At 44.4% G+C, this 24,876-nt stretch overlaps 1 protein-coding gene across 4 annotated transcripts; it reads left to right on the forward strand.

Annotated features, from left to right (window-relative positions):
* The first annotated feature begins 11,215 nt into the window (after positions 1-11,215).
* Positions 11,216-20,936, forward strand: LOC103183945 (ankyrin repeat and SOCS box protein 1-like). 4 transcript variants are annotated; one of them, XM_007901709.2, is made up of 4 exons: positions 11,216-11,281; positions 14,623-15,359; positions 16,725-16,911; positions 19,075-20,936. In XM_007901709.2, exons 2-4 carry the CDS (start codon positions 14,724-14,726, stop codon positions 19,206-19,208), a joined length of 957 nt encoding a protein of 318 aa, XP_007899900.1. In that variant the 5' UTR covers positions 11,216-11,281; positions 14,623-14,723; the 3' UTR covers positions 19,209-20,936. The 4 variants fall into 4 exon arrangements, with proteins under 4 accessions (XP_007899900.1, XP_007899903.1, XP_042202852.1 ...); XM_007901712.2 differs by having other exon boundaries at positions 11,216-11,276; positions 19,075-19,443; XM_007901710.2 differs by lacking the exon at positions 11,216-11,281 and adding an exon at positions 11,406-11,462 and having other exon boundaries at positions 19,075-19,443.
* The last annotated feature ends 3,940 nt before the right edge of the window (positions 20,937-24,876 follow it).

Below are 24,876 nucleotides of genomic sequence, written 5' to 3' on the forward strand. Positions count from 1 at the left end.
GTTTATAGTTTAATATTTTATGCACATGATTTAAAGAGGCAGTGTTTTTTCTATGGCATACTTTTACTGCAGTTAATATTTTTTAGAAGAAAACAAAACACCACCAACAAACCTTATTTAAAAATTACATTGTTTTCGGCAAATCTTCCAAAGCCCAAAGAAAACACTCTTAAAACATTCCCATTCTCATATAAAAATTGTATCTGCATATTATACATATAATTCAGAGGCAGTTGCAAGACATTCTTTTATGTTAAGATTTATGCTTATAATCTGCAAGAGTGACTCTTAAGTGGTTTATCTATTTATCTATGTTTTACTTAATTTGATGAATTTAAGATTGGGGATTAGGATAGAATTAGCATTTATTAATTTGGTAATTGGAATCAGGATGGATGGCTTCTTGGAGGACCAAACACCAACGTGAAATAGTTGGCCAATTGGCCTCCTATTGTGTCATATGGTACTAAGGTACATCCAAAGTCAGCCTCAAACATTCCTGTTCTCAAGTCAGATACAGCATGAGTTAGATGCAGGGTAAAGGTCCCACTATACTGTTTCAACAATAATGTGCCTTAACCCCAAACTCAGATGAACACCTCCTTCTGCACCAACCTAACAATTCCATTTCCTACTTTTGTGTCTTCTCAGAGTGTAATTGCCAATTTCATGGAATTCGTGCCAAACAAGGGCAGTCTTGTGCTATAGGTTTGAGCTCACCGGGAGCTGGTTAAATCCAAACTAATTTCATTTGGAACTCAAAACCATAAAAATGAGAAGCTTTTTATCCCTTCAGCCTACACTAAATTCAAAGCAAGGCACAAAGGATGAAAAGGCAGTGTGCTGAGCCACTGTGTCATTGAGTACCTCAAATGTAGAAGTTTATAGAGGAAATCTGAACTCAGAGATTTGAGCTACAGGCTGCAACTTTCTCTGAAATGTTTCTGATATGTAAATATAATTATTTTCTAAATTGATCAGCAAAATCTTCCTTTGAACCAAATTAAGGAACCTTTGTAGAACTGTGAGGTGTGAATCTGGTGCCTGAACAAATCTTCTCTTCTAATACACATTCCCTTTAGCAAAGAGTGCCCATTAAAAAGCATGTTCTGTATAAACAAAGTATTTGTGTTTGTGAACATTGTAAACCTGGGTGCCTTACTGGTATTCAGAACTGCCTCACACCCCATGGAATGACATCTGATAGTGCAAGCCATCATAACATAAGCAAATGCATGATATTGATCATGTGACTGGTAGAAAGGTAAATTTAATTTATACAGTGGGATACCGGGTCATTTACTCACTTGTGTACATTATAATGTAATATTTTTAGCAGGCTATAAATAAAAATGGAAGCTGGATGCTGTACAGATGCTGACATCTTTTATTTCTTTAATTTGCAACATATGGCAAACTTACGAGTCTTTTTTTTCACATGTTCTGGAACTTTCTTTAACAAAATCAGCCTAAAGAATGGGGAAAGGATATCACTTTCTGTGGAACTTCTGAGAATTTACAACACTGCAAGTTCCAGCAACAAACAACAACAACAACAAGATTCCATTTATAAAGCGCCTTTCACGTCAGGAGGACGTCCCAAAGCGCTGCACAGTTGGGTCATGACCCGAGCAGGGGGGAAATGGTCAGGGTGAGGGAAGGGAAGGGAGGGAGCGAGGAGGGGGGAAATGGTCAGGGTGAGGGGAGGGATGGGAGGGAGCAAGGAGGGGGAAATGGTCAGGGTGAGGGGAGGGGAGGGAAGGGAGGGAGCGAGGAGGGGGGAAATGGTCAGGGTGAGGGAAGGGAAGGGAGGAGGAGGGGGGAATGGTCAGGGTGAGGGGGGGGAGGGAGCGAGGAGGGGGAAATGGTCAGGGTGAGGGGAGGGAAGGGGGAGCGAGGAGGGGGAAATGGTCAGGGTGAGGGGGGAGGGAGGGAGGAGGGGGGGAAATGGTCAGGGTGAGGGGAGGGAAGGGAGGGAGCGAGGAGGGGGAAATGGTCAGGGTGAGGGGAGGGAAGGGAGGGAGCGAGGAGGGGGGAAATGGTCAGGGTGAGGGGAGGGAAGGGAGGGAGCGAGGAGGGGGGAAATGGTCAGGGTGAGGGGAGGGAGGGAGGGAGCGAGGAGGGGGTAGAGAGTCGAGAGGGGAGCTGAAGGCACGGTCAAAGAGAAAGGTTTTGAGACCGGCCTTGAAGGAGGAGAGGGAGGAAGCGGCGAAGGCACTGGGGGATAGAGTTCCAGAGCCTCGGGGCTGAGAGGCTGAAGGCCCGACCACCGATGGTAGGGCGATTGGGGCGGGGGACGTGGAGCAGACCGGAGCCGGAGGAACAAAAACAACTGCACTCAAATAGTACATTTCATGTAATGCGAACATCTCAGATAGGAATTACAAACACTATAAGGAGAAACGACTGATACAATACCAATAGTTAGAAGGAATTAGTGATTAAAGAATCCTTAATAATAATAACAAAAACAACTTGCATTTATATAGCGCCCCTCACGCAGGGTAACATCCCAGGGCGCTTGAGATAATAATAACGACTTAATGATAATCCTTGCATTTGATATGGCACCTTACCACATCGTTGAGATGCCTCAAAGCTCTTCGTAGGATATACTGTAAAGTGGATTGACTGTGTATTTTGTGGAAAAACGTAACGGCAGGTTTGCGCATAGCAATGTCCCACAAACAGCTGTGGAGTTCCAATGTGAGGCTTGAACTCACAACCATCTGACTCAGAGTTGAGAATGCGACCACTGAGCCACAGGCTGACAGACGTACCTACAATATCTCTACATGTTATAGGAATGATCCATCTAATCTAGCTGTGAATAAAATGATGTGCTCCTAGATCAATTATATAAAGAGGTTTTAAAAAATGAGTCCCAGGTACAGTTAATTGAAAATGTGCAGAGAATATATCATTTTAACTCTTAAACTCTAATCTCACATTTTACACAAGTTTTGAGGACGAGACAAAAGCAAATCAATATCTCACTGGAATGTGGGTTATTTACAGCTACACATAGTTAAGGTCTCAACATCTCAATGGATCATCTTATGCGACGGTATGATAAAACCTGGTTATTAATGTTAACCATTGAAATATTAGATTATGATGCTATACTTAGTTACAAATATAGGACCTCCCTGATCAAGATGATAGATACCTGATGAACTGGTGTGTTTAAGCAGGGTGGTACAGGTGTTACGTCAAGTCTCTGGCCACTTCTGGTCATGTCATCTCTCCAGTCTTTTTCTTTAGGGTATCTGACATTACCTTACATATTCTTAGCAATTCAGTGTTCATCAATCTATTTCTGGGATTTCCATGTGTAGGTGGGATGGATGGAAATCTCAGCTTGGTTTGGATACTCTTAAGCATGGTGATGCTTAAGCGCCTTGGGACGTCCTCCCGACGTGAAAGGCGCTCTATAAATGGAATCTTGTTGTTGTTGTTGTTGATGGATTTCCATATGTGTCAGACACCTGGCTGACCAAAAACGAAAAGTCTTAGACTGACTTATTTACTAACTTCAATACCAGAATTCTATTACAGTACTCCTCAAACTTATCATACTGACTGCTCCGAATAACTTTGAACGATTGACCCCCGATAGGTGAATGCTGCAATTTAAATACCGAAACGTACAGAATTTGGACATCGCTCAAATCAACTGGAAAAGGAATTGATATACAGTATGTATATTCCTTCCTGTAGAATATACCCGGTTCATAACAAAGATTGAATTACTACTGTCTGTCCATTTTATCCGAAAACTTACAATTTCTGTGTGTGAAGCTTTAAGGAGTGGGTGACACAGTACTTATCTAATGGTTCACTTTTCAACAGACTTAGTTGATAATTGACCTTGACAAGTAGCATTTGCTGTATTACTTAGTTACAGGAGCACATCACTCAGACTGGTATGTGACTGCAGTTCTCAGGAGAATGAAACCTGGAATATCAGGTTTGTTGCTGTTTCTGCCACAATGTCAAAATGTGAATGTTATTTTTGGAGTCAAAATTACTGGTGCAAAAGTGATACCTCTCTGACATATGACTAATGACAATAATATGACCAAAAACAATAATTAAATTGGTCATTTTCAATCTACGACTGTTTGTGGGACATTGCTGTGCGCAATTGGCTGCCGCGTTCGCCCACAAATATACAGTCAATTCACTTTACAGTGTGTTCTGTGAAGCGCTTTGGGACGTCCTCCTGACGTGAAAAGCGCTATATCAAATGCAAGGATTATTATTATTATTATTATTATTATTAATGAGAAAACACTAATATATCCAGTGTACATAACCCCTACCTCTCTCCCCACCCATTTCCCACCACCGCCAATGCACACTGTCCCTCAGTTTGTCTTAGGTTCTCATCTTCAAAACCTCAGACTCCCTATAACAAATATTTTTAATCTTTACCTCCATTTAACACTGTTTTAGGAAAAGAGGTGGTCGAAATTCCACGACATGAACATAGCTGCCATAGAGATGTTTGGATGGTTGCAGTGCAAGTTTCTTAACACCAAATTGTTAAACCAGTGAAATTGTGGTTTGTGAGTACTAGTCTCTGAAAGATCCCATCTGCAACCGGTCGCCAGATATCAGAAGTCATTTTGGATTGAGTTTCTGGTGTCTGATTAACAAGCACAATAAGGTGCTGATGATCTGTTGGATGGGCTCGCTGTATATAACGCTCATTTCAACAGGAATGGCGCCGCACTCAATGATTTCATTAATGAACAAGGAGCATGTGATGAGGGAGCCCAAGGAGGCTGAGGCTGTGCATCAGTCATGATTGCTATTGCAGAAAATGGGATGGCCTCAATGGCACAGTCTTCTTACCCTCTCTTTATCAATGTCAATGAAGTGCCAGGACCTGCTGCAATATTCAGGATGTGACATCGGTAGTAAACGGATGAACTGAATGTAAGCTTTTTTTAAGCACATGGAGCTTTCTGCACACAGCCAGTCTCCCCCACCCCACCCCATACGCACACATGAACATACACAAACCCATCATTTTACGCACAAAATATACAGTCAATTCACTTTACAGTATATTCTGTGATGCACTTTTGGAAATTCCCTCCTCATCAGCCTTCCCAACTCTTCCCTTCACAAGCTGCAGATCATCCAAAACTCTGCAGCTCATGTACTCTCACGCACCAGGCTCCGTGACCCCATCACTCCCACCCTCGCCCGACTCCACTGGCTCCCCATTCCTCAGAGGATCGAGTTCAAAATCCTCATCCTCACTTTCAAGGCCATCCATGGCCTTGCCCCCCCCCTACCTCTCTGACCTACTGACTCCCTACCAACCTGCTCCGTTCAGTGGGCTCCAGCCTGCTCCATGTCTCCCGCCCGACCCGTCCTACCATCAGTGGCCGGGCATTCAACCTCTCTGCCCCCACACTCTGGAACTCCATCCCACGGTCCCTTCACCTCGCTTCCTCCCTTGCCTCCTTCAAAGCCGGTCTCAAGACCCTCTTCTTTGATCGTGCCTTCAGTCGCCCTTCCACCTCTCTGCCTTCCCTCACCCCTACACTACCTCTTCCTCATGCTCGGGTCCTGACCCACTGACTGTCCAGCTCCTTGGGACATCCTACCGACATGAAAGGCACTCTATAAATGTAATTTTGTTGTTGTTGTTGTATTTTATGGAGACCTCCGACTACCTGAGCTCTATTGTGTGAGGTTTGCCAGCACTGGGTGAAAATGCTTTTTCTGTTAGTCCATTTATTGTTTATCATTATACCGCCTCACACCATATGACCGGTAATCCTTTTTCTTCATTCCATATAGTTTATGGCTATTATTAAAAAAAGCCCAAATGAAATTGAAATGTCACTAAAATACATAGTACCAGCACTAACAATAACCTCTTGTTAAAGCAACAGCTGCAAAATTCACAGCGAATGTTTCAATAGTGTAAAAATCCCACATATAGCTAATAGTAATCTGGCTATTATTTTCTCCTGGTTGGTAAATTTATTGACCCTTGACAGTAGCATGTACTTCATTTGTTGGTAAAATTGCCAGCAAGGAGATTCTCCACTGCTCAGCACTGAATATATAACATAAATAACACCCTGAGCAAAGTTTCATCAGGGAAGTAAACCCAGATCAACACTTTAGGATGCAACAATACAGTAGAACAAGACAACAGAATGTTTAGAGCTGTAAAGGGCAATTTCAGGACAGATACCGGGATGTTTTTCTTTATGCAGAGGGTAATCAACAACTGGCCAGGAAAGGCGGTAAAGACCAGGACGCTGGACTCACTTAAATAGCAGCGTGATACTGTGAAGGGCAACAGTAGGGTGGGTTTTCTGGATGGATGAAGCCCTTCTTCATCCAAACCAATCTTAGGATCCCAGAATCCTGTGAAATCTACAAAGCAGCCTGGCTAATCGTGTAAAACTTTATTTGGTTTCATGCAAATATTTTACAAATGGATTTTCAAATAAGCATTTTAAAAACCTCCAAGTTAATAAAACAATATGAGGGGTATATGGGGTGGGAAAACATATTCCAATTGCCAGTTATAAGTTATTGTCCATTTAAGAAGGATTTTGTGCAGTTTAGTAGTCATTGCTGTTAACACTTTTTGAAGAGGTTCAGATTGTTTCAATATTATATTAGGGACTGTTTCCCCTGGTAGGAGAATCTACAACCAGGACTCACAGTCTTAGAACAGAGTTCAGGAAACATTTCTTCACTCAGAGGGTAGTGAATTCAATTCACTACCCCAGAAGGCTGTAGATGCTCAGTCCTTGAACATTTTCAAGGCTGAGACTGATAGATTTTTAAAAAGTAGAGGGATTAGGGGATATGGGGATAGGACAGGTAATTAGAGTTAGGTCAGAAGATCAGCCATGATCTTATCGAATGGCGAGGCAGTCTCGAGGGGCCGAATGTCCTACTCCTGCTCCTAATTCTTATGTTCTTATGTTCTAATTATGTTAATTCTGCTTCACCATCGTACCTCACTACAGGAAAGATTTGCCACATATAGGGGTATAATATAATGAAACACATCAATACTGAAACAGAAATATAACAGTGATGTCTCAACATAACAGCGATGGTGTTATTTATGTTATATATTCAGTGCTGAGCAGTGGAGAATCTCCTTGCTGGCAATTTTACCAACAAATGAAGTACATGCTACTATCAAGGGTCAATAAATTTACCAACAAGAAGAAAATAATAGCCAGATTACTATTAGCTATATGTGGGATTTTTACACTATTGAAACATTCGCTGTGAATTTTGCAGCTGTTGCTTTAACAAGAGGTTATTGTTAGTGCTGGTACTATGTATTTTAGTGACATTTCAATTTCAAGCCCTGTTGAATTATTGCATTGGCTATAGAGCACTTGCTTTGCAAGCGAGAGACCTGGGTTTGATTCCTCGCAGGGTGAAGCCTTGGGCAAGTTTCCTTACTCCACACGCCTGATAATAAACCCTCAAAAAAAAAAAAAATTGGTCATTTCAATCCACGACTGTTTGTGGGACACTGCTTTGTGCAATTGGCTGCCGCAATTCACCCACAAATATATAATCAATTCACTTTACTATCTATTCTGTGAAGCACTTTGAGATGTCTAGAAGACGTGAAAAGCGTTATATCAAATGCAAGGATTATTATTTTTATTATTATTATTATTAAACTGTTGAAATTCATCAGCCTGGCCTGACTGGCATATTTTCACATTAGCAGGAATTCATATCTAGTAATTAGGGATAAAATGGTGCATAACAAGAGGTCGCAGATCAAATATCATTGAGATTATTATTTTTTAAATGTTGAAACATGTAAAAATTGTTAATAACATACCCTAAAATTACATACTGTATGTAATGTTATTGCTGCTAATGTAAATTCATTTTAATGAATCCCACCAAATATTCCACTCTTGTGCATTCCACGACTCAAAGCGCTTCACAACGTATACCGTAAAGTGAATCGACTGTATATTTGTCAGCGAAACGCGGCAGTCAATTGTGCACAGCAGTATCCCACAAACAGTCGTGGATTGAGTGACCGAATTTTTTTTCAGGGATTATTATCCCCGGAAAAGCAATCTGCCAATCGACTAAAAACCGGGTTCCTACTGACTGCTAGGTAAACAGGCTTGTGTGGAGAAAGGAAACTTGCCCAATGTATTGCCAAATCGAGGTCCTCTTGCTTGCGAGGCGAGTACTGTAAACACTGAAGCTATAGGACTCCACAGCACCTCATTGACAGATGGTGGAGGGAAGCAGAATAGGTCTATGAATTTATGGCATCCTTTGTAAAATCTGAAGTGAACCTTTTCTTGCTGCAATATGAATTGATAAAGGAATGGCAATAACACACCTAAAAGACAATAAGCAATTCGCCAATATTTTTTTAAAAAGTGGCTATAATAAATAAAAAATGGTTGGAAATAAGTTCACAGTTATCACAATGGGTTTGTGTGACTTTTAAAATTATGTTTAGCTCTCAAGATATATGTAGATTTATGAATCAACTTAAATGTGTTTAACCTTGTAAAATACTCACAGTCAATGTTATTTTCTGTATAATACTCAGACTGATATGTAATAGGATCTCTTGCCTCAGAAAAATGTCATTTCTCATATTCATTGCCGTTCTAAGAATAGCTTGGCTGTCCTTCAAACACACTAATCCTCAATAACAGTAATACCATCAAGAAATGCCATAAACTAGCATATAAACACATGAAAAAGTTCTGTCAGTACAATTTTAAAGAAACCACACAGTACAAAAGAAGACAATTATCAATACTTACTTACTGAGGTTACAGTTAGAATAATTAAAATGTTTCATTAAAAATATTAAATCACTCACTGAGAATGGTTAAAGATCAGGCTGTGTTCTGGGAAGTTATATAATGTAGAATCAGAGAATCAGAAATTTATAGTGCAGAAGGAGGCCATTGAACCTATTGGGTTTGCAATGGCTCTCAGGGTAAGCTGTTCATCCTACATAAGAACATAAGAATGTAAGAATATAAAAAATGCTAGACGAAAAAAGACCAGGGTCCATCTAGTTCGCCTTCCACCTTCTTGGTGGTCATATGCACATATATCCCAAAATATCTATGTACTCTATCCCATGTTATTTCCTTAAAGAAAACTATCTAACATTCCACAAAGTACCACAATGCTGTGAAAGATTCCTTCAATGAGGTCAGTGAGGATCAAGGACAAGACATGGGAATGGATTCAGAATTTTATTGCTGGCTCACATTGTTTTAACCTTCAAGATTTCTTTTAGCTTCCCCCCTTGACAAGTTCTGAAATGTTGTACACTGTCCAGCGCCTTGGGAAGTCCTCCCGATGTGAAAGACGCCATACAAATGTAATCTTGCTGTTGTTGTTCTATACCATCCTTGTGTTTCTAATTCTTGCATCATTTGTAGTACCTTTCAATTATCTCTATTAAACTTAATTGGTAAGTTATCAGCCTATGTGTTACCCTATTGAGGCTCTCTTTGCAAAATCTTTGGTACTTAGAATCATAGAATTATACAGCACAGAAGGAGGCCATTCGGCCCATCATGCCCATGCTGGCTCTTTGAAAGACCTATCCAAATCAATCCCACTCCCCTGCTCTCTCCCCATAGTCTTGCAAATTTGTCCTCCCCAAATATCTATCCACTCCTCTCTTGAGAGTTGTTATCGAATCTGCTTCCACCACCCTTTCAGGCAGTGCATTCCAGATCTGAACAACTCGCTGTGTGTTCCTCTGATTTCACAGTTTCATAGATTCCTCTAACTTGGTGTAATTTGCAAATTAAACTAACTGACACTGGCTCTGCGAATCCAGTTCATTAACTTATAACAACAACATCTTGCATTTATATAGCGCCCTTCATGCCAGACGGTGTCTTGGAGAGCTTAAACAAGGAAAAGGAGGGATTCGAGTACAAACTTCTGAGGCCCTCCGCTTAATATCTTTCCCCATTTTTTGACCTACCTCCCCTAATTAAATACCCTCTGCTTCTTCCCTTCAACCAATTCTGAATCCACTTGCCAGCTATATTGTCAAATCAGTTCAGATCTGCAGATGTCATACTCAAGCTGTGAAGTGCTCAGGTCAGACCACACCCAGACTATGGCAAACTATTCTGGCCACCTTAAGAGAGGAGAGCCACAAAGATGATCCCTCGTGTTAGAGGAACGACGATGAAAAATGATTAGCAAAGCTGGAGCTTGTCTCAGAGGGGCCTTGGAGAAGCACATAACATTTTAAGTGGAATTGAAAAAGTAAACCCAGAACGATAGGATTCACCAAGACAACAGAACAAGAGGACAGAGAGACAATTTCAGGAGAGTCAGCAGAAAATATATTTTTTTACCCAGAGGTTAATTAATGACTGGAACAGGTTGCCGGGGAGGGTGGTTGAATTCTGGATTTAGGCAAACGATTCATTTAAAAAACAATACAGTTTTGATGCTGTGATGGGAAGAAGACAGGAAGGGTATTAGAGAAGGAGGAGGTCAAATGAGCCATTGGACCTTTTCCATCTGAACCAATCTTGTGATGTTCCTTCGAAATAGCTTTACTGATCCTCACGGTCAGGATCAAACCACTGCATGAAATACAAAAGCTGTTGCTGAATGGTTTGTTTGTTAACGGAATGCATTTCATGGAAAATCTGCCGCACGCGATTTACTTTCACAGGTAAATAAATATAAAACGGGGCAAACAACAACAACTTGCATTTGTGCATCAGCTTCATGCAGGGCAGCAGTGGGGGAGGAGCAGTGGTGGGGGCGGGGCGGGGCCGTGTGGGGGCGGGGCTGTAGGGGGGCGGGGCTACGGGGGCGGGGCTGTGGAGGGGAGGAGCAGTGGAGGGGGCGGGGCTGTGTGGGACGGGGCTGTGGGGGATGGGCTATGGGGGCGGGGCCGTGTGGAGGCGGGGCTGTAGGGGGCGGGGCTATGGGGGCGGGGCTGTGGAGGGGAGGAGCAGTGGAGGGGCGGGGCTGTGTGGGGCGGGGCTGCGGGGGATGGGCTATGGGGGATGGGCTATGGGGGCGGGGCTGTGGGGGGGGCGGGGCTGTGGGGGGGGCGGGGCTGTGGGGAAGGGGCTATGGGGGCGGGGCTGTGTGGGGGCGGGGCTGCGGGGCCTGTGGGGGCGGGGCTATGGCTGTGGGGCTGTGACAGTTAGTGCTGTCAGCAGGCGGGGAGGGGGGGGGGAGGCCCAGCTCTGTTTCCATGGCAACACTCGCTGCCCGGTATTGGGGTGAGGTTTGTATTGACTGTGATTTATTGTGTATTAATATCAATATAAATACAAACGTATAAACAATAACAACAGATTAGACAGAGCGGTATCATGTCGCTGTCTCCCGGCACTGCCCGGGGGGGGGGACAGGGCCTTTGGGGGTTTGTTTTGCTGCAGGAATTGGTGCCTGAGTCTGAGCAGAGGGTGAGCTGCTACACACACACACACAGACACAAACACACACACAGACACACACAGACACACACACGCACACAGACACACACAGAGACACAGACACACACAGAGAGACACACAGAGAGACACACACAGACACAGAGAGACACAGACACACACACACAGGCACACACAGAGACACACAGAGAGACACACACAGACACACAGAGACACAGACACACACAGAGACACAGACACACACAGAGACACAGAGACACACAGAGACACAGACACACACAGAGACACACACAGACAGACACACACAGAGACACACACACACACACAGACACACACACACAGACACACACACACAGACACACACAGAGACACACACACACACAAAGACACAGACACAAACAGACACACAGACACACACACAACAACAACAACAACAAGATTCCATTTATAGAGCGCCTTTCACGTCAGGAGGACGTCCCAAAGCGCTGCACAGTTGGGTCATGACCCGAGCAGGGGGGAAATGGTCAGGGTGAGGGGAGGGAAGGGAGGGAGAGAGGAGGGGGGAAATGGTCAGGGTGAGGGGAGGGAAGGGAGGGAGCGAGGAGGAGGAAGAGAGTCGAGAGGGGAGCTGAAGGCTCGGTCAAAGAGAAAGGTTTTGAGACCGGCCTTGAAGGAGGAAAGGGAGGAGGCGGCGAAGGCACTGGGGGATAGAGTTCCAGAGCCTCGGGGCTGAGAGGCTGAAGGCCCGACCACCAATGGTAGGGCGGTTGGGGCGGGGGACGTGGAGCAGACCGGAGCCAGAGGAACGGAGGGTACGGGCAGGTAGGTAGGGGATAGTAGGTTGGAGAGGTAGGAGGGAGCAAGGCCGTGAATGGCCTTGTAGGTGAGGATGAGGATCTTGAAATCAATCCTCTGGGGGATGGGGAGCCAGTGGAGGCGAGCGAGGGTGGGAGTGATGTGGTCCCGAAGCCTGGTGCGGGACAGTACACGAGCTGCAGAGTTCTGAATGACCTGCAGCTTGTGGAGGGAGGTGGCGGGAAGGCCGGCGAGGAGAGAGTTCCCATAGTCCAGCCTTGTGGTGACAAAGGCGTGAACCAGGGTTTCAGCAGCGTGAGGGGTGAGGTAGTGCCGTAATCTGGCGATATTCCGGAGGTGATGGAAGGCGGTGCCAGTTGTGGTGCGGATGTGAGGGAGAAAGGACAGCTCAGGGTCGAACAAAACACACACACAGACACACACAGAGACACAGACACACACAGAGACACAGACACACACAGAGACACAGGGACACACAGAGACACAGGGACACACAGAGACACAGGGACAGACACACACACAGAGACAGACACACACACACAGAGACACACACACACACAGACACACACACACAGACACACACACACAGACACACACAGAGACACAGACACACACACACAGACAGACACACACAGAGACACAGACACACACACAGACACACACACACAGAGACACACACAGAAACACACAGACACACACACAGACACACACACACACACAGACACACACAGAAACACACACACACACAGACACACACAGAGACACACACACACAGAGACACAGACACATGCACACAGAGACACACACACACAGACACACACACAGAGACACACACAGACACACACAGACACAGAGACATACACACACACAGACACACAGACACACACAGAGACACAGAGACACACACAGAGACACACACACACACAGAGACAGACACAGAGACACACACACACAGAGACACACAGACACACACAGAGAGACACACACACAGAGACACACACATAGACAGAGAAACACACAGACACACACACAGACACAAACACAGAGAGAGAGAGAGACACACACACAGACAGACAGCGGCCACGTAGCCAAACACTAATGACGTTTGTTGAGCTGAATCCCAATGTTGTCCTGAACCCGGTGCCAGACGCTGAGCTCCTGCTCTCCTCCCTGTCCAGCCCTCACCCCCCACTGTTGACTGGCTGTTGCCTCTCTCTATCCCCACTTGGCCAGTGGGTGGCTTTTGCTGCCATTCAAATGGCGAGGGTGAATTTACACTAATATGAACACCATGGCATTCCTGGTCTGTAAACACTGACTTCCTTAGTTTTCTGGTTTTAATTTGAGATTACTCATTTATTTCTCAGCGTTTTGCTCGTTCCTCACCGCTCCTTTAAGCATGTTTTTCCCCAGGCGCGGATCAAATCAATATGTGTGTCAGCCTGGCTCAGTTGTAGCACGTTTGCCTCTGAGTCGGAAGGTTATGGGTTCAAGCTCCACTTCAGGACTTGGAATCACATAGTCTAAGCTGACACTCCAGTGCAGTGCAGTGCAGCACTGGGGTGTTGGGGTGGAGAGTTGCATTGTCCGAGTGACGTCCTTCGGATGAGACGTTAAACAGGTCCCGTCTTCCCGTTCAGGTGGACGTTAAAGATCCCATGGCACTATCTGAAAACAGAAGGGAGTTTCTCCCCAGTGTCCTGGCCAATTATTTCCCAAATAAAATTGATCACTCACTCCATGGCTTTTTGTGGGACATTGTAGTATTAAAACTGACTGCTGTGATTTGCCAACAAAATACACAGTCAATCCACTTAACAGTAATCATGATACATTTCACAGTGAGTTTATATTCCTCTAGTTAAATCGTTTTCAGATATTTTTCGGTATTTTGTCACTTTGTTTATTTTTGAGAATTTGCTTATAAATAGAGTATGATCAAAGTTTGATGGATCTGCTGTAATTGTTGGCCAATTATGAAGCCAACAGCCTTGAGGCAGCAAACCAGCCATTGCAGCTTGTATTGGATTGAAAAATCTGTAACAAGTGACAAAGAGCTGAGCTTTTCTCTGCTTTATGAGTTTGTAAACGAGCAGTTATGTATGATACATGTGATAACAGCTGATGTCTTTAGTGTCAAATAAGTATAGTACTTTGCACTGAAGGCCAAAGGAAAATGAACCCAAAGTTTAAAGGACTCAAATCGGACTTTGTGGTAAACATTTCACACCACTGCAGTTGACCATGGAACAATGAAATGAGAGATTGTTCCAGGTTCATGTTTTATTATTAATGCAGATAAGTTTGTAAAAAAAATTCACCCAGTGAGAAGACCAATATTTTCTTTTATTTTTAGGATGTTCAACACTGCTCCGCAACACTTAGTATGAAAAAGCAAATGAACGAGCAGGTCACAAACTACTACACGAATACCAGCTCTTCCAATCTGTTGCAAAAATGCAAAGGAAGCAGGTGACCTGGTTTGCCAATTCGGAGATCTTCAAGGACATCCCACTCTCATTGCATGAGGCCGCCTTCAGAGGAGATGTGGATACATTGAAACATTTAATTGATGATTGTGGGCTGATCTCAAACATTGACAGACACTTGATCTGGTCTGGAGGATCCATTCCTTGCGCACCACTACTGTTAGCTGTAATAGGGGGACATGTGGACTGTATCAAGTTTCTCATTCACAAAGGTGCAAATGTAAACTGTGTGGATGACAGGGGACAGTCGCCTCTTTACATTGCCGCAGTGAATAGAAACTTAAACTGCATACAAATTCTGTTACAGGCTGCTGCCAAACCCAATGGGAGTGCTCACAATAGGTGCACTCCTTTGTTTTTTGCTACCCGGGATGGGGAAGTGGACATCATGAGAGAGCTGATCAACCATGGAGCAGATATAAATTCTGCAGTTCATTTGTCTCCAAAGTTGTACCCAAATACCTTGATCAATACCCCACTGTATATTAGTGTTTCATACAACAAACTAGATTGTTTCAAACTGCTTCTCCAGAGTGGTGCAAACCCAAACTTCAACTGCAAGCGACTAGATGAACGCAACAGATTGCAGAGTTTCTATGGAGAGGTCAGTCTAGTTTTATTTGCTTTATTTATTAGATATTCAGGTTTAAAATTGTGTGAAACTCAAGTGCTCTTTTGCACTGCTTTGAAAAACTTATAAGGAACAAGATGTGCGTCTGTCATCATTATTATGCAGTTCAATTTGTAAATTCTGGGTATATGTTGCAAATGTTGATTAATTCCAATATTTATATCTGGCTATCCATGCAGTGTAGGGTCTGGCCTGCACAGATATGCTGTGCTGCAAGGAATCTCATTTAGAAAATTAATTTGAAGTTTCTATTCAAATTTAGTAAAATAAGACGCACAGCTGTTTGGGGATAAAACTGAAGACCTTTTATGAGGATAGTGGTGGAAAAATCTATTAACTTTAATGGAACAACAGTGTTGAGCCCTTGCCAGATCAACATTAAAGTCCTGTGACCAAAATCAATTTCTCATCCAACCTTAAAGCATTTTAATTTGCAGTTAACCTGGTTGTTAGTCGATTAGCGGATCACTTTTCCGGGGGTAATAATTCCTTCAAAAAAAAATAATAAAGTGGTCACCGAATCCACAACTGTTTGTGGGACACTGCTGTGCACAATTGGCTGGTACGTTTTGCCCACAAAATACAGTCAATTCACTTTACAGTATATTCTGTGAAGCACTTTGAGATGTCTCGAAGACTTGATAAGACGCTATATCAAATGTAAGGTTTACTATTATTATTTGTTACAGAGATGCTTCATGATGTTAATCATAATGTAACTGGTTAACAGTCCTTGCAGAATTTGATAGTAAAGTTCATTTTGGTAAATGGAACTCTACGATTTCTGAAATTCATCAATGTTAATGGCCCAGTGAATCAGAGCTGGCGCTAACATTAGAACTAGCCCCGCAAGTACTCACCCTGGTTTAGCACAGGTTCACTTAGAACGTGGGTTTACTGTGCACCCACTCTATACCAGAGGCTGAGTACACCCAGCTTCCAGCACATACTAAAAAATCGCTGACATTTGAGTTGTCAGATAATATCACTTCCTGTGTATTGTGTAGTGCACAACAAGTGACGTCAGCAGGGACCTGACAATCGGAAATCAGACATTTTTTTCTCAAAGCAATTCACAGGACTTACTATAAAGTGTAGTGACTGTATTTTGAAGGTGAATGTGGCAGCTCAGTACTTGTGTGCGTGTTGATCTCTTTTGTAATGGGGGTCTGCAATTTCTGCGAAAACAATGTTCCTCTTGACCTGCACTAAGTTTTTAAAATGTTACAGTTTAGCACATTGCATTGGATTTATATATGTGTATACATTGGATTCAATGGTCTCCTACTGTGTTGAAGGTAAATGGGCCAATAATATTTCTGATTACTACATTTATAGCGTCCTCTACCAAGTTCTGCTACAAGCCTTCTGGATGCAGTAGTGAAGATGAATTGTAGGGAAGAATTTGCAAAGTTGTTGGTGGAGTTTGGAGCCGATTTGAGTTTATTCAGTTGCAACGAAACCCTTGGGAATAGCCATTTGATTTTGAATAATCCTTGTGCACTTTACTTCCAAATGGCTAGAGGTACGTTTGCATTTTCAGGATTTACTTAACAAACTGGTGTGTGTATATGTGTCTGCGTGTGTGTGGATGTGGGAGGACATGATATTTTTGTTGTAAAACATTATATGAAAAGCATAGCTGGTGCTTTTGTTTCAAGCTCTATTGGTAAATGTGCAATGTGGTGATAGCATCAAATTGTGATCCCATAATCACATCTCTTACCCTCGTGATGAGCAACAATACAAAGAGTGCTCTAGAACTGAACACCTTTATTTTAATGTGCCCTATTGGTGAGAATCCTCTTTTTAAAGCAAGATCCATACCAGTAAATTGAGTCAAACTGACTGATCTTCAACATACAACAACAATTTATACAAATACAGTGTCATCCAATTAGGGAGAATGTCCCCAAAGACTAAGTATAAGCCTGAACTCAGCTATGCGTAGATGGTCAAAGTGATAGATCTCCAACTGGGATTTGAAAGCAGAGAGGCAGAGGGATTTCAGGAGAGGTTCAGAGGATGGCAGCAAAGTGACTGAAAACCTGCCTGCTGATGGTGAGGGGGAGCCGGCGAGGAGTAAGAAGCAGGCCTACTAAGATGGTAGAGCAGTGGGAGTAGTTGTGGAAGTCAGATCACAGAAGGTTGCAAAGGCAGGCCGCCATGCCATTTGACAGTAATGACGAGAATCTTAATATTAATCTTCTGGGGAATTAACCCACCTGTCTTCAATTTCCGAATATATTATTGGGTGTGTTGGTGCTCCACAGCCCTTATCTTAAGAACATAAGAATTTGCTAGGCGAAAGAAGACCAAGGTCCATCTAGTTTGCCTTCCACTATCCTGGCAGTCTCTTGACATGTGTCCCAAGATATTATTTTCTAGCAGATACTTATCTAATTTGTTCTTAAAACAAACAGCATTTACTGCTTCCACTGTCTCCCTAGGGAGCCTGTTCCATAAAGTTTACTACTTGCTCACTGAAGTAGTGTTTCTGCAAATTTGTTCTGAATTTATCCCCTTTCAATCACAGGCCATGTCCTCTGATTATATTGTTCAGTATAAGATAAAACAGCTTATCACGGTCTACATTATCTATTCCCTTCAGAATCTTAAAGACAGACCGCAATCATATCGCCCCTCAACTTGCTCTTCTCCAGTGTGAACATGCCCAGTTTATCTAATCACTCCTCATAGTCCAATCCCTCCATCCCCTCAATCATTTTGCTTGCCCTCCTCTGTATTCTCTCAATGCTATTAAAACATTCCATTGCAATGAACAGTTTCCTCTGATAGTTTTAATAGTGTTACGTATCAAGGAAACATTGTTGTCAGCCGTAACATTAAATTTATACCATGAAAGTGTATTTGAAACTAATGAATGCTGCAGCATGATGTCTTTAACTGGTGATTTTAATGTTACAACTGCCCATGGGAAGTCATTTCTGCTACATAAGAATAGTCTTCAGTTAGAAAACTCAGTGACACACAGTACATAAAATTCTAATATGCAGCAATAACAACTTGCATTTATATAGAGCCCTTCACACAGGAAGAGTCTAGGAGTATTGCATATACAAAAGTATCTAATTTGATTACCAGAAATATCTTGTTGTGCCTCATAATCTACTTCAACCTCACTGCTTGTAGATCACCCATTACATATTGTAGTCAGCCTTGCCCTGTTGGTTGCACTCTCACCTCTGAGTCAGAAGCCTGTGGGTTTATAACCTTTGCCAGAACTCTGAATTCACATAGTCAAGGCTGACGCTCAGTGCTGGGGGTGTGCTGCATTTTTGGAGTTGCTGTCCTTTCAACTAATTCAACTGATATCCATTCTGCCTGTTGACCATAAAGATCCCATAGTACAATCAAAAAAGAGAAGGGAGTTTCTCCCAGTGTCATGGCCAACAATCTTCCAAATAAAATTTGTAATTTATTTCATGGATGTTTGTGGGGCATTGCTGTGCGTAAATTGGCTGCCGTGTTCGCTTACAAAACACCCAGCTTCTACACTTTACGGTAAATCTTGTCAAGCACTTTGAGACATTCGCCCAACATGAAAGGCACTATATCAAATGGAAGGATTATTATTTTATTTTTATTGTAATCAGAGATGCCTCTCCATCAAAACCACAACATATCCTGTATCTTTTATTTAAGTGATTCACATTGTGTTTTGCAGCAAATCCAAGGATACTTCAAAGTGCTTGTCGGCTTCTCATTCGAAGATGTCTGGGTGTGACAAGATTAAACTATATCAATGATTTACCACTGCCAAAGTTCCTCAAGAATTACCTCTTCTATAAACCTGTTTGATACGCAGTAACTCAATCAATGAAATGTTGGTACACCAACTGTGTGAAAGAATTAAGTTCTGCAAGATGTAACTCTAGTTTGAACAGAAACAAATAAATTGATAACCATAATTATTGTATTTCAATTTAAAAGCTATTGAGTGGCTTCCTGAACAGACAAGATGATGATTCAAACAGTGTTTTATTAATTTTAAAGATATTTGTTTGGATGATCAGTCTCATACTTTTGGAGTCCTGTAGCTCAGTGGTTAGAGCACTCGCTTTGCAAGTGAGAGACCTGAGTTCAATTCCAGGCAGGGCGAAACCTTGGGCAAGTTTCCTTACTCCACACGGCCTAATAATAATCCCTCCAAAACAAAAACAATAATAAATTGGTCATTTTCAATCCCTGACTGTTTGTGGGACATTGCTGTGCGCAATTGGCTGCCGCGTTCGCCCACAAATATACAGTCAATTCACTTTACAGTCTATTCTGTGAAGCGCTTTGGGACGTCCTCCCGACGTGAAAAGCGCTATATCAAATGCAAGGATTATTATTATTATTATTATTATATAGACACTACAGCACAATTTTGGGTTTGATCTCTATTTGCTGTTAAATTTACCACCATTGTAATGTTTGCTTATCTAGGGATTAAGTGCATGTGGCTTAGGTCAGTACATTTATTGATAGGCAGAGAATAAAAAGCATTAGCTGCCAAGGATGGAATACTTACAAACAAACTGAGACCCATTTCCCGTGTGCCTGAACCAAGGGTTAGTACGATTACATTACTTTCTGTTTAAGATTAAGAAATGATTTTTATTTGGTCAATTTTGGTCAGCAGTCAATTTTGCAGATGTTCTGATGGAGAAAGTGAAGCAAAATTTGAAAGCAGAGGGAACTAAAAAGTGTTGGACTTGTGTGTAAATAGCATTGGTTTAGCAATTGTTCCCCACTTGTTTCATAGGAAAATAAATCAACACAAGCACACGCAATGTAGTATTTTAATTACTTTATAAATATTTTAATTTATGACATTTATTGTGCTTTGGGGTTTAATATTTAATGGTGATTGGAATCACAGATGTTAGATGTTTTTTCCTATGGTCTCAGTGCTTTTCACATAGAGTAATTCATTGCAGTAATTCTGCAAGTTAGCTAATTACTATGCGTACATATATCTTAAGATTCTAAAGCTGTCGTTATGGTATTTCTTACTGTAATTCCTTAAGAATCCCGTTAGAATTCCTGTCAATCTATTGCAAATCCACCTCGAAGCAATTTATTTCCAGAGCAGGGTTGCACAGGTCGGAGTGACATGTTTATGATTCAGATTACTCTATGGAGAAATTCTGGTAAAAAATGCTGCAAATTAGTCCCTGTTTTTACATAATGATGCACATTAGTTGCAGCCCCAACCGAGTAACCACTTTGCAAACATTTTCCTTTTCTGTGGGCAAACATCTGGTGTGAACATGAATATAAACCATGAAATGTCTAGTTTTAGAATTCCATTTTGGAAATATCGTGAACACAAAGCTTTCCTCCTTATTCCATCAATCTTTAGTTTCAGCTCACTGCACTAAATCATGCTTTTATCTGAGTGACAGCCTGCACTCCAGTCTGAGTAATCAGCTTCTATGTCTGGATTGTTGCCATCAATGAAATGTATGCAGAATGTAACTTTTGAATTATAATATTTGGACTTATCGTTCAGTGATTCAAATAAAGACCTGTTATAAATCCAAACACTGAAAATGTGATCTTTTCCTCTTGAATTACAATATCTATTGAAATTCAATATTGTAATACAGGACTGTGGAGTCCTGTAGCTCAGTGGTTAGAGCACTCGCTTTGCAAGTGAGAGACCTGAGTTCAATTCCAGGCACAGGGCGAAACCTTGGGCAAGTTTCCTTACTCCACTCCCCTAATAATAATCCGTCCAAAAAAACAAAACAATAATAAATTGGTCATTTTCAATCCACAACTGTTTGTGGGTCATTGCTGTGCGCAATTGGCTGCCGCGTTCGCCCACAAATATACAGTCAATTCACTTTACAGTATATCCTGTGAAGCGCTTTGGGACATCTAGAAGACGTGAAAAGCGCTATATCAAATGCAAGGATTATTATTACTATTATTATTATTATTATTATCTAATACCCCACTGACAGACAAAACAACAACAACTTTCATTTATATACAGACCTTCACACAGGATAGTGTTTTGGAGCATTGCAGATATGCCTTTACAAAAACATCTGCGTTTGGTCTGCTTTACCAAGAGGAAGAACAGAATATGTAGCTCCTCTGCCTCAGCTACTACTTGTTGGGTTTTCATGCAGAACACCTGGGAAAAAAATGGCATTGCTTTGAATTGTTCAGTGCCCTCATGCCCTTCATGCCCTCGCACCTCCCTACCTATCCGATTTGCTCACCCCCCAACTCTACCACCCGCTGCCTCTGCTCGGCCGGCTCCAGCCTCCTGTTCGTCCTTCAACAACAACAACAACAACAACAAGATTCCATTTATAGAGCGCCTTTCACGTCAGGAGGACGTCCCAAGGCGCTGCACAGTTGGGTCATGACCCGAGCAGGGGGGAAATGGTCAGGGTGAGGGGAGGGAAGGGAGGGAGAGAGGAGGGGGGAAATGGTCAGGGTGAGGGGAGGGAAGGGAGGGAGCGAGGAGGAGGAAGAGAGTCGAGAGGGGAGCTGAAGGCACGGTCAAAGAGAAAGGTTTTGAGACCGGCCTTGAAGGAGGAAAGGGAGGAAGCAAGGCGAAGGCACTGGGGGATGGAGTTCCAGAGCCTCGGGGCTGAGAGGCTGAAGGCCCGACCACCGATAGTAGGGCGGTTGGGGCGGGGGACGTGGAGCAGACCGGAGCCAGAGGAACGGAGGGTACGGGCAGGTAGGTAGGGGGATAGTAGGTTGGAGAGGTAGGAGGGAGCAAGGCCGTGAATGGCCTTGTAGGTGAGGATGAGGATCTTGAAATCAATCCTCTGGGGGATGGGGAGCCAGTGGAGGCGAGCGAGGGTGGGAGTGATGTGGTCCCGAAGCCTGGTGCGGGACAGTACACGAGCTGCAGAGTTCTGAATGACCTGCAGCTTGTGGAGGGAGGTGGCGGGAAGGCCGGCGAGGAGAGAGTTCCCATAGTCCAGCCTTGAGGTGACAAAGGCGTGAACCAGGGTTTCAGCAGCGTGAGGGGTGAGGTAGTGCCGTAATCTGGCGATATTCCGGAGGTGATGGAAGGCGGTGCCAGTTGTGGTGCGGATGTGAGGGAGAAAGGACAGCTCAGGGTCGAACAAAACGCCGAGGTTCCTGACTGGCTTTGAGAGGTGGAGAGTGCAGCCTTGGATGCTGATGGTGTCAGCGCCTGAGGTGCGGAGGCGCTGACGTGAGCCAATCAGGAGGGCCTCGGTTTTTCGCACGTTGAGCTGAAGAAAGTTGTCTCTCGTCCAGGACTCGATGTCGGACAGGCAGGCTGTCAGGACATCGGTGGTCGTGGAGTTGAGAGTAGAGGAGGAAAGGTAGAGTTGGGTGTCATCCGCATACATGTGGAAGTTAACCCCATGTTTGCGGATGATGTCACCGAGGGGGAGCATATAGAGGGTGAAGAGGAGGGGACCGAGGACAGAGCCCTGAGGGACACCACATGAGACAGTACGGGGGGTGGAGGAGAAGCCATTCGTTGAGACGAAGTGAAGACGGTGGGAAAGGTAAGAGCTAAACCATTCAAGGACAGTGCCTTGAAGGTTGAGGTGGGAGGACAAGCGGTGGAGTAGGATAGCGTGGTCGACCGTATCGAATGCTGCCGATAGGTCGAGGAGGACGAGGAGACAGAGGGAGCCCTGGTCACAGATAGTCAGGATATCATTGGTGACCTTGACCAGGGCAGTTTCTGTGCTATGAGCAGCACGGAAACCTGACTGAAGGGGTTCAAAAAGAGAATGGGTGGAGAGGAAAGAGCGCAGTTGGGAGGCGACAACTCTTTCCAAGACCTTGGAGAGAAAGGGGAGGTTGGAGATGGGCCGGTAGCTTGATAGCTGCGACGCATCAAGGGAGGGTTTTTTCAGGGTGGGCGTGATGATGGCAGTTTTTAATGGAATGGGGACAGAGCCAGAGGAGAGGGACAGGTTTATGATGTCAGTGATGTGTGGGGCAAGAAAATGGAGCTGGGAGATAAGGAGTGGAGTGGGGATGGGGTCAAGGGAGCAGGTGGTTGGTTTTAGGGATAGGATGAGTTCAGTGACAGAGGGTGGGGAAACGGGTACGAAGGTGTGTAGGGGAGGATGGGTAGGAGTCGGAGTGTGGGAGGGAAGGGTGGGTGGTGGGTGGAAGTTGGAGGGGAAGTGACCGCGGAGCGGATTCCCTTGATCTTGGATTCAAGGAAATCCAGCATCTCCTCGCAGTGAAGGTTGGAGGAGATGACCTGCGCGGGGTGGCGGGGGGGACGGAGGAGTCGGGATGTGGTGGAAAACAGTAGCCTGGGGTTGTTCTTCGCCTCCAGGATTATCCTGGAGTAGAAGGACGACTTGGCCGAGGCTAGAGTGGAGCGGTAAATTTTGAGGAGGTCCAGCCAGATTTGTCGGTGGACCGTTAAGCCGGATTTGACAAAGGTGCGCTCAGCAGCCCGCACCTGGCATTTCAGTGAGCGGAGGTGGGTGGTGTACCAGGGGGAGGAGCGGGAGTAGGAGACAGTGCGGGAAGTGATGGGGGCAAGAGTATCGAGTGTGGAGGAGAGGATATTGTGGAGGAGGGAGAGAGGAGAAGAGGGGTCGGTGAGGGTTGAAGGCCAGAGGGAGAGGAGTTCTGAGGACTCCAAGGCATCGGTTAGGGATTGTGGGGGTAACTTCTTCCAAGGGCGGTAGAAGATGGTGGTGGGTCTGGTGGAGGTGGGGAGGGGGGTGGAGGTGGTGAAGGAGATGAAGTAGTGGTCGGAGATGGCCTTGTCGGTAATAGTGACATCCGAGACACTGAGGCCCCGGGTGATCACCAAATCGAGTGGGTGGCCGTGACTGTGAGTGGGGGAGTTTATGTGTAGGGAAAGGTTGAGTGAGGAGAGCAGGGAAGAGAAGTCTGTGGAGATGGAGCAGGAGGGGGTGAAGTGCAGGTTAAAGTCGCCCCAGGATGATGAGGCGATCAGAGGAGAGGCAAAGAGATGTGAGGAGTGTTGAAATGTCAGAGATGAAGGTGGGAGAGGTTTTAGGGGGCCGGTAGAGGAGGAGGATTTTAAGGGAGAGGAATGAGGGGTGGGAGAGGGTGAGGTGCTCGAAGGAGGGGAAAGAGCCAGAGGAGTAGGGGGATAGGGCAAGTGGTGTCCTTGGGATAAGGGCAACACCACCGCCACGGCGGTTGGGGCGGGGGATGTGGTGGGAGGTGTAGCCGGGTGGCGTGGCCTCCGTGAGGGGGAAGGTGTCGCCTGGGGTGAGCCACGTTTCTGTCAAGGCCATGATGTCAATGCTCTCATCAAGGATGAGATCGTTGATGACCAGGGCCTTGTTGCAGAGGGAGCGGACATTTTGCAGTCCGATGTGGAGGGAGCGGTTGAGAGAAGGGTGTGTGGGAGGGGAGGGGGGTCCAGGTTGTGAGGCAGGGGTGGGGGAGATGGGGGTGAGGGAGGAGAGGTTGACTCCCCGGGTCTGTGTCCGGGGTGGCTGGCGAGTGTGGTGGGGAATGGGGCAGTCCG

This window comes from Callorhinchus milii, unplaced genomic scaffold (assembly GCF_018977255.1).
Source record: "Callorhinchus milii isolate IMCB2004 unplaced genomic scaffold, IMCB_Cmil_1.0 Scaffold2, whole genome shotgun sequence".
NCBI lineage: Eukaryota > Metazoa > Chordata > Chondrichthyes > Chimaeriformes > Callorhinchidae > Callorhinchus > Callorhinchus milii.